The 12,609-nt window shown below is 33.7% G+C and overlaps 1 protein-coding gene across 2 annotated transcripts; it reads left to right on the forward strand.

Annotated features, from left to right (window-relative positions):
• Positions 1–271: 271 nt before the first annotated feature.
• On the forward strand, positions 272–11,719 carry LOC124362972 (chymotrypsin-like elastase family member 2B). Of its 2 annotated transcripts, XM_046817893.1 has the most exons (5): positions 288–536; positions 2,708–2,933; positions 3,332–3,518; positions 8,867–8,932; positions 11,459–11,719. In XM_046817893.1, the coding sequence occupies exons 1-5, from the start codon at positions 423–425 to the stop codon at positions 11,691–11,693; spliced, it is 828 nt and encodes a 275-aa protein (XP_046673849.1). In that variant the 5' UTR covers positions 288–422; the 3' UTR covers positions 11,694–11,719. The 2 variants fall into 2 exon arrangements, with proteins under 2 accessions (XP_046673850.1, XP_046673849.1); XM_046817894.1 differs by lacking the exon at positions 8,867–8,932 and having other exon boundaries at positions 272–536.
• Positions 11,720–12,609: the final 890 nt, after the last annotated feature.

The following is a 12,609-nucleotide window of genomic DNA, read 5'->3' on the forward strand; positions in this document are numbered from 1 at the left end:
TTGTGTCTTATAATAATGGAAATATAAGAAATCCTCTAAATATTATGGTGGTCACAAGTTCAAGAGTAAAGACTCTTACATTTCAATTTTAATTAATTTCTTACTGAACCAGATTAAGAATCTGGGACGGTAAGAATTAATTTGCATTCAAATTGTTTCCAATAAATATTTATATACACCAAACAAATAATTGATAGAAATCTCATTCTAAATATACAATTAATTTACCATCGTTTTGAAGAAATTTTTTAAATCGCGAATGACTGCATTGATTTTAACAATATTGAATCTTATCACGTAGAAAGGTAGTTTTATGGAGAGAGAGTGGGAGTATTAAGATAACACGGACACAATGGACCATATAACTCATGTTACTGGTTAATTAGTGACTAAACGTGTGGCAATATTACCCAGGGAAGCCAATGTGGCCGAGTAAGATGGCTTCGCCGCGAAGTTGTTCTTTTCTTTCTGTAACACCAGGTTCCTATTTTGTGTGCCACATCCTGAGTGTCCTGTTCCTGCTTGTCACCCAGCACGTGAGTTAGTACAATGTATTGTAGAGGATTGGTTTAAAGTATACGTAATTTTTTGCTTTACATATTATGCAATTTTGCATGTTGTTGGACAATGGTATGAACAATGTACACATTTTGACAATGACAAGACAGCAATAAACGTTCTGTTGAGTTTATTAGGACTTAAGAATCAAATCTGTAAATCTTTAAATATCAGGATCCACGTGTATTTCGTAGGTCAACGACTGATGACCCTTTCCGAAGCAAGAATGAAATAGTTGCTAGTCAATATATTATTTAAGAATAGGTTATATTTTGCAAAAGAAAAAGAAGATGTCACATACGTTTGTCAGTATTCAAAGCTTCTGACCTCTAGCCAAACCTAATTCTGGAAGAATGGAAGTAGTTGTGAAATATTTTCCACAGAAAGAAAACAACATTTAAAAATTTAACTTTGGAATTGGCTTCTTCTTATCAGTCAAACTTCAGCTTCTCCAAGATGATTCAATATAGATCTTTCTTCAATAGCATTTTTCGTGGTTTTATATGGATTGTATTTTATAATGTGGTAATTATAGCGTGGAAATAAGTAAAGATTATTCGTATTTTCCATTAAAACTTTACCATTTGTACCAAAGATACAGAAATGTGCGCTTAAGAATCCTTGGCTAATCTCCATGAAGTATTAGTGATGTATTTTATACTTCAAGTTTATAATTTAACCTGTTTAAATGGAAAAAATCCTAGTAAGATTCAACAACTTTTAAACATTTTATGGATAAGGATACAGAAATGTGCGCTTAAGAATCCTTGGCTAATCTCCATGAAGTATTAGTGATGTATTTTATACTTCAAGTTTATAATTTAACCTGTTTAAATGGAAAAAATCCTAGTAAGATTCAACAACTTTTAAACATTTTATGGATAAGGACTTTTACCATGCAACCTATTGCTGTTGTTACAAGTGAAATTATTTGGATTACTTCATATTTGTGCCCAATGATGCTGGATTAATTCAAAAACATCTTCCCTAATTTTTGTAGGGTTGGTATAATTCTTTCAACAGTTATGTTTCATTTTTTATATTCTCCATGTTCTACTTTATTTTGAACAGCCTTCATTCATTTTAGAGAAACTTGTAAAGATTTAATAAAAACTGCAACAGTATTATTAAGCAACCAACTATGTTATGTTAATCGGGTACGTACTTCCAGATTGGCATCATTTTTACAGATAAGAGATAATAAAACCATCTTGCATATTTTCCAAAGAAAACTCCAAAAAATCTTGAAAAACTAGCTTTGTTTGAATTCATAACACTATTTCGCATTTCTGCTTATCACTCAGAAACATAGTTATATGTTTTTCTGTCTCTAACATTATCATTACTTCCTCGATAAGTGTTGCATTTGAGTTCTTTATACTTTTTTACCTTTCATAATTATGTTTTCACAAACAAATTAACTACGGTACTCTTTTCTTCTCATCACTTGTTGACACTTTTAGTGGTAAACTATTTATTATCCAGTTCACTCGGAGTACATGTTATTGATGAATCAGATTCTTCTCCTATTTTCAGAACTTTAGAAATCAAGTAATCCAGTGGGATGAACTAATTTTGATAACTCACTGGATCATCATCCCATACTAATTTTGGACGAGGAGTGTTATTTGTTCTCCCTATTTGACATCTCTGATCTTGTGGGTTGGCCCCGAGAAATAGGACCATAAGTGACTGACTCATGGACATGTCTGGGCCATTATTCACAGTATCAACATCTATCCAAAATCACTGTTATCACTTCTATGACGATTCAAAGGCAGAATCATATATAAAGATTTCACTGAGGGTCAAATTATTTTGGATCATGCAAATTATGACTTTTATCATAACTCATTTCAAAAATTTAAAAACATGCAATATGGATGTAGAATAGGCACAGAATAGGCTACTACTCTAAAATTTGTTTGAGACTAATCAAGGTCAGCTATGGGTCCAGACCAAGTGATAACAGGGAAACATGATGGTATATTATTTCCTGCCAGAAATGCCGAGTGGTGTCTTCTGCAGCCACCGTGACAATGCCAAACACTAATTGGCATTTTCAGTAGCCAACGTGTTAAGAAATATTAGTGTAAAAACTAAGTTTATATAAATTTTAACTTCTCAAAATATTATTGTGTATTTTCAGGCATTAGCAAATCCTGTTTCGATTTCTGGTACCATATCTTCCCAAGAGACAATGAATTTCACTAAGATCCCTTTCACTACTACTACCCATTCCATATCTGTGACAACCTTATCACCCACAAGCAAGGGAGACACCCGGGCATCCGTAGAACCAGAGACAACAACATCAACTAATACCACAGATGAAATCATGATATCATCTGCAAACAAAATAACAGAAGAATGCAGTGAGTACGTTTGATTTATAACTTGTATGTTACAAATGTTTCTAAATGAACAGTTAATTATTTGTATGATGAATTTCAAAATCACACAACTAATTAAAATCAAAGGCAGTAACAGTATTGTTTGTGGGGCAAACATATTCTTTCATTCTCTTAAATCTAAATACATGGAATGGAGATTTCATTTTGTAAGGATACAGATGGCTGTCAATATCACCTTTAACATCCCACTCACAACTTTAAAATCAGTAAAATGAATAGTGTTAATTAATCAGTACATTATGCATGATGAAATGAGAAAGAATGTACCTATGATGTAAAAGAGTTCATCCTATAAAAATCAATCTTTACTTCAAATCAATTTCTTCAACTAAAAGTAATTAGACTGTTTATCCCAACAGCGTGTGGTGTGTCTACCTTGGACCCAGAGGAAGACGATCATATCACCACAAGGGTGGTGGGAGGGTTTGTGGCCACCCCCCACTCCCACCCGTGGCAGGTTTTACTCCGCTATTACCAAGTACCTGTCTGTAGTGCCACCATCATCAGTGACCTGTACATTCTCACTGCCGCACACTGCATCTTTATGTGAGAGTCAAATATTCTTAATAGTTGTTTTACTTGTTAAATTATATTTATCAGTTTTCTGTTATTTGTCCCTGATAACAGCCAGGACGAGTCAAACGAAATAGGAAACAGCCTCAAACAAGTTTACAGGAAGTTATAAATATCTGCATTTGACATAATTATGAATTATCCTTCACCCACATATAAGAACGTGTCAAAGTCAAAGTCAAAATGTTTTTTATTCATATACATCAAGTACAGAGATAGTGTCAAAAATTAATAAACCTAATTGGTGACATAAAACATTTAGAGTAGAATATTAATGTCCAGGGTTGGTCATTTGGTAAAATTCTTCAAGTGTGTAGATGGCCTGGTGTGAGAGCAGTTTATGGAGTTCAGTCTTTAGCTGTTTCCCCTTCTTCGTTCTTATTTCTATCGGTAGACAGTTGCTCAGCTTTCTTCCTATGTAGGATGGTTTTTTTTTCATACTGTGCTAAGTGGTGAATGGGCAGTGGATACATAGTTGAGTTGCGGATGTTGTAGTAGTGCAGGTCTTCAAGCCTTGATAGGTTTTCTCTATCAACATATAAAATAACTTCTTGTATGTAGAGAGCGGTCACAGTCAAGATCTTTAATGTTGCAAAGACCTCTCTGCAGCTTTCCCGGAAATGAAGGTTTGCAAGTATTCTTATTGCTTTTTTTTGAAGGATTAGAATTCTGGTCATGTTAGCATTTGATGTCCCTCCCCATACAGTTAGACCGTATCTTATATGTGCCTCAAATAGAGCAAAATAGGCAGTACGTGCTGTAGTCAGATCACCAATTTCTTTAACCTGTTTGAGTGCATATAGGCTTGAGTTTAGTCTATTGCATAGCTGGTCAATATGGGGTGTCCAGGATAAGCTTGAGTCAATTGTAATTCCGAGGAATTTGGTTTGTTCAACCAAGTTAACTTCTGGTGAGCAATTAATTTGTCCTGTTCTTCTCCCAAACCCTAATTGGGTAGTTTTAGAGGGGTTAACCACTAAGTCATTTCCATCACAATATTGATATGCCATGTTGACCGCAATAAAAGCATTTACACTAAGGTTTTCAGGTGTAAATAAACTCTCGATTGCAATATGGACTAATATGCTGGGGTGGAACTTATAAATACTTAATTGATAAACTTCGAACAACCCAAAATTATTTTCTGCGCATAATTTTGCATAGACAAAAACGAACATCTTCCTTTCCCCTTTTTAGACAATTTAATATTCTACCAATTCAATACATGTTCATTTTTAAAGTATTGCGACTCTTTTATATCAGGAGTGGTAACATAGGTATTGACCATGTTCACTACAACACTCGCTTTGCGCTCAACAAAAACTACCGGTTGCCTAAAGTAAACAGATCAATTTTTCACCACTCTTTCCAGTACTTACGTCCTAAGTTGTACAACAAGTTACCCTTGATCTTAAAAAATATTATAAATTTTAAAATTTTCTGCAAAGAAGTAATAATTTGGCTTCTTTCAAAACAGGATATTGGTTACCTAACCTCAACAATGTACTAGAAGTTTCTTACCTGTGAGGATATATATATTTTGTTTTCATCAATTATTTCATAATTTTGTTGCAAGAAAAAAAAATTCTTTTTGTTGTTAAAAATGGTTCAAAAAGGCTGTTTTAAACATATGGTTCTACAAGTGATTGTTAAGTTTTGTTAAGTTGTTAAGTTTTTGTTAATCTTGTATTAAGTACTTTATGTATTGTCAAATTTTTCAAATGATAATAAAATACTTATAAACTGTTTTATTTTTCTAACTTTTTAGATTCCATAGATTAAGTAAAAAGTTTTTTTATTAAAATACGTGCTTACTAGTAACTGTTGTTTCCACTATTTTTTGTACTGTTGTTTTCTTTGTAGGTATTCCTTCCAGGGTTTGTATCTGTTTATTTTGTTAGATTGATTGAAACAAGCAATAATTTTGATCAATTATTTTGTCATGTACAGATATCGCAGATGGCGACTTTGTGTTTTTATTTTGTTTTAAAGTGCTAGACTCATAAGTTTAAATGTTTTTGTAGGTAATGTATTTTTGTTCAAAACTGGTCACACTATTTATAAAAGTGACCAGTATATTTCCAAAACAATGAAAGAATTGTAAATGTTTGTTAAAATTGGAAATAAATCATTTATTCATTTATTCATTTTGTATCGTCAGCGTACATCAAAGTTTTAGTATATTCATGTAAGTATTCTGGAAGGTCATTAATAAAAAGAATAAAAAGCACTGGACCCAGCACGGATCCCTGTGGGACACCTCTATGTATAGGATGGGGTTGTGATCGGAATGCTTTAGTCACCCCTTTTTCAGTAGACTTTAGTTCGACTATTTGACTTCTGTCTTTGAGGTAGCTTTCGAACCATTTCAGAGCTGTTTCTGTTACACCAAGTGCTTTTAGTTTCTTCTGTATGAGGTCATGACCCAGGCAGTCGAAAGCCTTACTCAAATCCAAGAAGATAGCTGTAGTCAGGTTGCCTTTTTCTATGCTGTCAGTCACTGATTCTATCAAGCTAATCATTGCTGTAGTTGTTGACTTGCCATTGACGAAGCCATGCTGAGAGCTGCTTAACAGGTTGTTCAACCTGCAATGTTCTAATAGCCTGACGAGAACAATTTTCTCACAAAGTTTTGAGACAGTTGGTAGTAATGAAATGGGTCTGTAATTACTTAATTCTGATTTACTGCCAGTCTTAAATTTAGGATAGATTTTTGATATTTTCAGTGCTGAGGGAAAGTGTCCTTCGTTGAAAGATTTATTGAAGATATCAGTAAGGGGATAGATAAGTTCTTCTGCACAGTGTTTTAGTATTTTTGTGGATATATCATCAATACCGGCTGAGTTTTTTTATTTAAAGTTTTTAATAATTAATCTTAATTCCTCTTGAGTTGTGGGTCTTAATGAACTAAGTTCATTAATTTGAGTGCCTATGCGTTCAGCTGGTTCAATTGGTTTTCTATGAGAGTTTTTACTAAGGTTAATTGTGTTTTTTGCCTTGTTGGCAAAGTAGTTATTGAATTGTTCAGCGACTATAGATGTATCTTCAATAAGCTTTCCATCAATGGTTAGTTTTAGTTCAGGTGAGCAGTTTTGTTTTTTTGATTGGACAGTATTTATTGTTTCCCAGATTGTTTTAGATTTGTTTTCTGAGTTGGAAATTTTACTAGCAATAGCTTGGCTTCTCAGAGTTTTCAGTTTTTGGTCATAGGTTTTTTTGAGATCCATTGCTTTGTTTTTATCCTCAAGATTTCCTGTAGTTTCATACTCGTTAAGGTGAGTTAGGAATTCATTCTTGAGCACTAGTGCTTCTGCATCAGCGAAGTGCTTTAGTGTTCTCTTTTTGCTACCAGCTGTCATAAGGGGACATGCAGCATCTAGGGCAGCTGTCACTAGCTTTCTAAAGTTGTTGTAGGCTTCTTCTGAGTTCAAAGAAGTATACACAGTTTCCCATTTTTCTTTTGTTAGCAAACCTTTCAGTTCATGTAAGTTTCTACTCCCAATAGCTCTATGGAATGATTTAGGCAAACTTGTTCTGTTAAGGTTGGTAATAGTGCACATCTGGGCAGTGTGGTCAGAGAGCCCAGTATGAAAAACTGTTGTGTCAAGTGCATCAATGGTGCTATTTGATACAATCCAGTCTATAGATGACTTTGAAGTAGGAGTGATTCTTGTAGCTGGCAAGTTGACTCTCTGAACATTGTGGTAAGCAAGCATTTCATTTAATTTTGTAGTATTTCTGTCTGGGTTGAGTATGTCGACATTTATATCACCCATTATTAAAAGAGGTTTGTTCTCAATTTTTTTGTCGTCTATTAGATGAGATAATGTAGCCATTGCAACATCCAGATTGTATGTAGCACCTGTAACTCCTCTTGTAGGTTAGGATGGCCTTAGTTTTGATCTCTCTAAGCAAATGAAAAGTAAGATCCAAATTAGTAAGACAATTTTTCTCCATGAAAAAGCCAACTTTCTAGTTTCTTCCATCATTGGCTATAAAACAATGCCATCATTTCCCCATTGTACTTTTCGGGTGGATTCATCTCCAGACTAGTTCTCTACATTCAGTGTATGCAAGGCTTTATAGTAGCATTCACTCGTAATCAGAAAGTCAATAATACATAGTCCATAGCACAAAAGCATTAAACAGCTCATCTGAACTATTGTTAAATCAGCATCAGTTAAAGAAGAACCCATTGTCTCACTGTGATGTTTATGATCACAAGTGTTTATCTTGCATATCAACTGATCCCTCATTTGACATCTGCATGGAATATGAACCCTAGCTCTTGTTAAAATGTGGTTTAAAAATTAATGAACCGAAAAACAGTCTATTCAGAATTCAAAGAAAAGTAATAAACAACCATTACGAACCTGTGTTATGGATCTTGATTCAGATGGAACTCCTTGGCTATCACTTCTCTCTACATATCTTGCTTCTATATGTTTAGGATGCTACAATTTTTATAATGTTATCACTAAGCCCTATACCAGCATGAAGTCAACAGTAATCACCTGTCAAAAGGTGCTGGCTCTCTTTAAACTTTCTTCATCCTTTAAGATAAATCAAATTCTAGAAAGTAAACTGAAGTTAAGTTATAAGATCTATTGTTGAAATTAAAATATCCTGTCATAAAATATGTATTTTCGTTTACCTTGCTCTACATAACTCTGGCCTTGGATTAAGAATTGTGTATAAAACAGGGGCTGTTCATTTAACAAGATATGTTTTAGGCCAATATATAAACAAAATTGTTTGTTTGCAAGAGAAGGATTATTGTTCTAATTCTGAAATTAAATCCTAAAGCTGGCAAAAATTCAAATTTAAGTGAAATTTGCAATAATGCCCAGATAATAAATTCATGTTTTGGTTATAAAATATTATTTATGTTATATGTAATATTTATTTCTTAAATTATTTCCTTTTCTTATAGATGAAAAAAACTTAAATTATTACAATCATTGTAGATTATTGTCATGAAATAACACCTTTAAGTTTACCAGCTTGGATTTACTCAATTATGTTGGTCACAAGCAACATAATTTCAAATTGAACATAATTTTGAGCATATATTCCTAGAAAAGATGATTCAACTTGAGAAATATGTTAATATAAAAAGCGGTTAAATTAAATTAATTAATTGACAATCAAACACATAATATGATTTCATTATTATTTATAAGTTTCTAACATGCATTACAGTAAAGTAGTAGAAATCCTAGGACAATAAATTAAAATTGAATAGATCAGTATGAATTTAAGCTTCTGTTATACAAATTGATTTGAACATTAATTTGAAATTAAGGATCGTTTTGTTAAAGGATGAAAGACTTCCAAAGAAAGATAGAAGAGAAATATAAGGAAAAAGTACTCAATGCAAATGGAAGGTAAGATGTATGTTTGTCATTACAGTAACAGTTTTGTAAATATTTTGTGATTACATATTGCGAAATTCACAAATAAATAATTTTATCAAGAATGGTGACAACAGTTCATATATAATTCATTAACAAACTTCTAGACTTTAAATGTTTATAATATTGTAAAATACATCCATTTTTGGTAAAGATTGTGTTGTTTATATGAAATGTTAGAAACCTTTTTTTTTTAGGGAGAGGCAGGAAAATGCTTTTGCGCACACAGGTGGCCAGCCTGTAGTGTGGGACTCCTACTTACGTAGAATACCCAATAAAAACCTCCTCTACTCTTAGGATTCTAGCCTGGAAACCACTTATCGCTTTAAACTTCAGGCTAGGCCTAATTTTGGCTTACACCCAGAGAGCTCGCACCTATCTAGCCGTTCGGATCTTGGATCTGTCCCGCGTTCCGGTCCAGATCACTCTTTTTGCCACGGAGTATACCCTGTGCAAAACTGGACCAGAAGCACCAGTAGTCCTCGCCCTCCAACATCCGGTCACATACCGTGTCCACCGAAATCATACCGAAAATGTTAGAAACATTACTTCTATAACTAAATACAATATATTCGATTCTCTACAGTAATAAATATATTTACTAACAGTATTCTATAGAAGCACATTAGTGATTGTTTAATATATTTATATGTATTAATATGTACAATTAATTAAATATTAATTATGTACAAATTAATACTGTAGTCGTTAAATTTTCATTCTATCATTATAACAAATTGGATTTAAACATTTTTTTATTGTAATAATTATAGATTTTTAATCTGTTTGAAACCAGTTCTTAAAACAGTCAAATGTTATTTAATGTTCTTAGCACAATGAGAATGAACCTATAAAATGGCATATCAAAGGATCCGACAGAATGTAATGAAAGAGTTTATCCTACCGATAGATGGACAGAAATTCATTTGACCTCTCAACCCTAAAACTAATTAGGTTCTTCCTTCAAACAGGAAAAATCTGTGTACCCAATTTCAAGTGTTTAGGACCTTTCTATTAAAAGTTATCCCACAGAAATATGAACTGCCCTTTGACCTTTTAATCCCAAATTCAAAAAGATTCTTCCTTCAACCAAGATAGGAACCTGTATGTACCAAGTTTCAAGCAACTAGGACGTTTTGTCTAAAGCTCTTGCACAGATGGGCAGATGGATGAACAGACAGACAGACTACTTTTTGACCTTTTGAGCCTAAAATCAATAGGGTTCTTCCTTCAATCAAGAGAAACCTAAATACCAAGTTTCAAGTGTTTAGAACCTTTCTGTCAAAAGTTATTGCACAGACAGACAGACTGCCTCTTGACTTTTTGCCCTCAAAAATCAATAGCGGTCTTCCTTGGACAAGGAGAGGAACCTATATAAACCAAGTTGCAAGCATCTAGAGCCTTTCTGTCAAAAGCTTTTGCACAGATGGACAGGTGGATGAACAGACAGACAGACTATTAAATCCTAAAATTTCCTTCAACCTAAAATTCCAAGAGTGTTTAGAACATTTCCCTCAAAATGTATTGCACAGACGGACTGCCCTTGAAGAATCAAGAAGTTTCCTTGGACAAGAGATCAACCTATACGTACCAAGTTGCAAGCATCTAGAACCATTGGTCCACAGATGGACAATGAATGATAGACAGTCTGCTTCAAGATGATCTAAAATTCAATAGTGTTCTTCCCTCAATCATGAGAAACCTATGTACCAAATTTCAAGTGTTTAGGACCTTTCTATCAAAAGTTATCTCATAGAAATATGAATTAACCTTTTAACACTAAAATCAATAGGGTTCTTCCTTCAACCAAGATAGGTGCCGAATTTCAAGTGTCTATCAAAATTTATCACACAGATAGACTGCCCCTCGACCTTTTACCTGCAAAATCAATAACAGTCTTCCTTGAACTAAAAGGAACCTATGCATCAAGTTTAAAGTCTCTAGGAACTTTGTTATGGATGAACAGACGGTTGACACAACACAACTTTAAATCCTACTGGGTTATTTATAACAAGATATCCAATGTAACAATTGTATGAATTTTCATTTGTAATTAGATTCAATATTAGATGGATTGAATATACAAACTATACTGTAGATTACTTTAAAGTTTTACCTTTATTAAAATTACATTAAATCTTACACAATACAATGAAGTAATTCTTATTCACTTAATAAATTGCTTACTAAAATATTATTCAAAATGAACTACTGAAAAGTAGCTAATACTTTCTACCCCAATATCCAGGCATGAGTCCTTGTTTTTTCCAGAGGCCACTTGCCATTTGATTTTATTTAAAATATAATTCATTTAAAAATTATCAGAAATGATTTCAGGGAAGGAATCTTTCACCGAGGATCATCGTATGGGATGTCATTTTTTTAAATATGTTGAATATGATGCCCTTGATATGCTGCAGAAATACATGTAACAGCTATTATATGATTATATGACTAAAATACTTCCATAACTATTTGTTGATTACTTTCCTCTGTTAGTGTGGACTTTGGCCAGGTAAGTGTGGCTCTGGGAGTCCACAATACTGTCAACCTAACAGACACAGAAGTGGTGGGGGTGGAGAGCTTTCTAGTGCACCCCCAGCATCGGGTGGACGAGGTACACGACACCCATGACCTGGCTTTGCTGAGGCTCTCACACCGTATCAACTATGTGGCACATATACAGCCAGTCTGTCTGCCTACCCAAGGTACAAATCGGGACTACATAATGTAAAAGACCTAGTTTTTAGACTTGTGGTTCAGTAGGAAGGCACTTAAGAGTAAAAGGATTTTGTGATACCACTAGAAAATGTTTTTTCTCATGGAATTAAAAAAATTAAGGCAGTCACGGGATTGAGCGACAGAAGTGACTTCAAAGAATGAGCACAAAGCTTATATTTATGCAATTTTCAAGGCAGCCATTTCATGTTAACTAGTAGATCTACATTATTACAACATTTTTCTTCTACATTATAAAATTGTATATCTTGTTGAAATGAAACCTTAAATTACTTTTTCATTTTTTTCCCCTTCACTAATTCTCTAAAGTTTGATGATAATGATTCAAGACCAAATATTTCCAAATCATGTACAGTTAAATAAGAGCTTTAAGCTAGTTTTAAATCTTTCTTAGTAACTAAAAATACCATACAAAAATTTTAATAACATGAGACCTTTTACTGTTCTCATCTTGGTTTTAGGGAGAAAAAAAATTTCCCCCCCCCCCACCCCCCCCCCCCCCCACCCCCCCCCCCCCCCACCCCCCCCCCCCCCCACCCCCCCCCCCCCCCACCCCCCCCCCCCCCCACCCCCCCCATAATTATGTGGATGTGCTTGTTATTGTGTGAAGAAAATATGTGTAAATCACGATGGGATGGAATAAATAAACATTGTTTTGCATGTATGAAACTCTTCCCTTGCTATTGATATGATGCTTTTGGTATCATATTTACTAACACAAATAAAATACGTAAAATCCTTTTTAATACCCTAATCAGTATATTGTCTCAAATTAAAGATACACTGTGCAGTTTCTGCCTTTGATTTCATTATAGTCTTTATTAAGAGATTCCCTAATCCAACGTATATTATAAAAAACCAACTGTAATATGATGATCATATAATGCCTGTAAATGAATAAATAGCTGTAC

The sequence above is a fragment of the Homalodisca vitripennis genome, chromosome 5 (assembly GCF_021130785.1).
Source record: "Homalodisca vitripennis isolate AUS2020 chromosome 5, UT_GWSS_2.1, whole genome shotgun sequence".
NCBI classification, from domain to species: domain Eukaryota; kingdom Metazoa; phylum Arthropoda; class Insecta; order Hemiptera; family Cicadellidae; genus Homalodisca; species Homalodisca vitripennis.

What these genes read in the sequence shown, in the direction of transcription:
- LOC124362972 (XM_046817893.1), top strand. Translation starts at nt 423, where the DNA reads ATGTGGCCGAGTAAGATGGCTTCGCCGCGAAGTTGTTCTTTTCTTTCT. An exon ending in GCCGCACACTGCATCTTTAT is followed by an intron (nt 3,519 to 8,866) that starts GTGAGAGTCAAA and finishes GTTTTGTTAAAG; the next exon opens with GATGAAAGACTTCCAAAGAA. An exon ending in GTACTCAATGCAAATGGAAG is followed by an intron (nt 8,933 to 11,458) that starts GTAAGATGTATG and finishes TTCCTCTGTTAG; the next exon opens with TGTGGACTTTGGCCAGGTAA.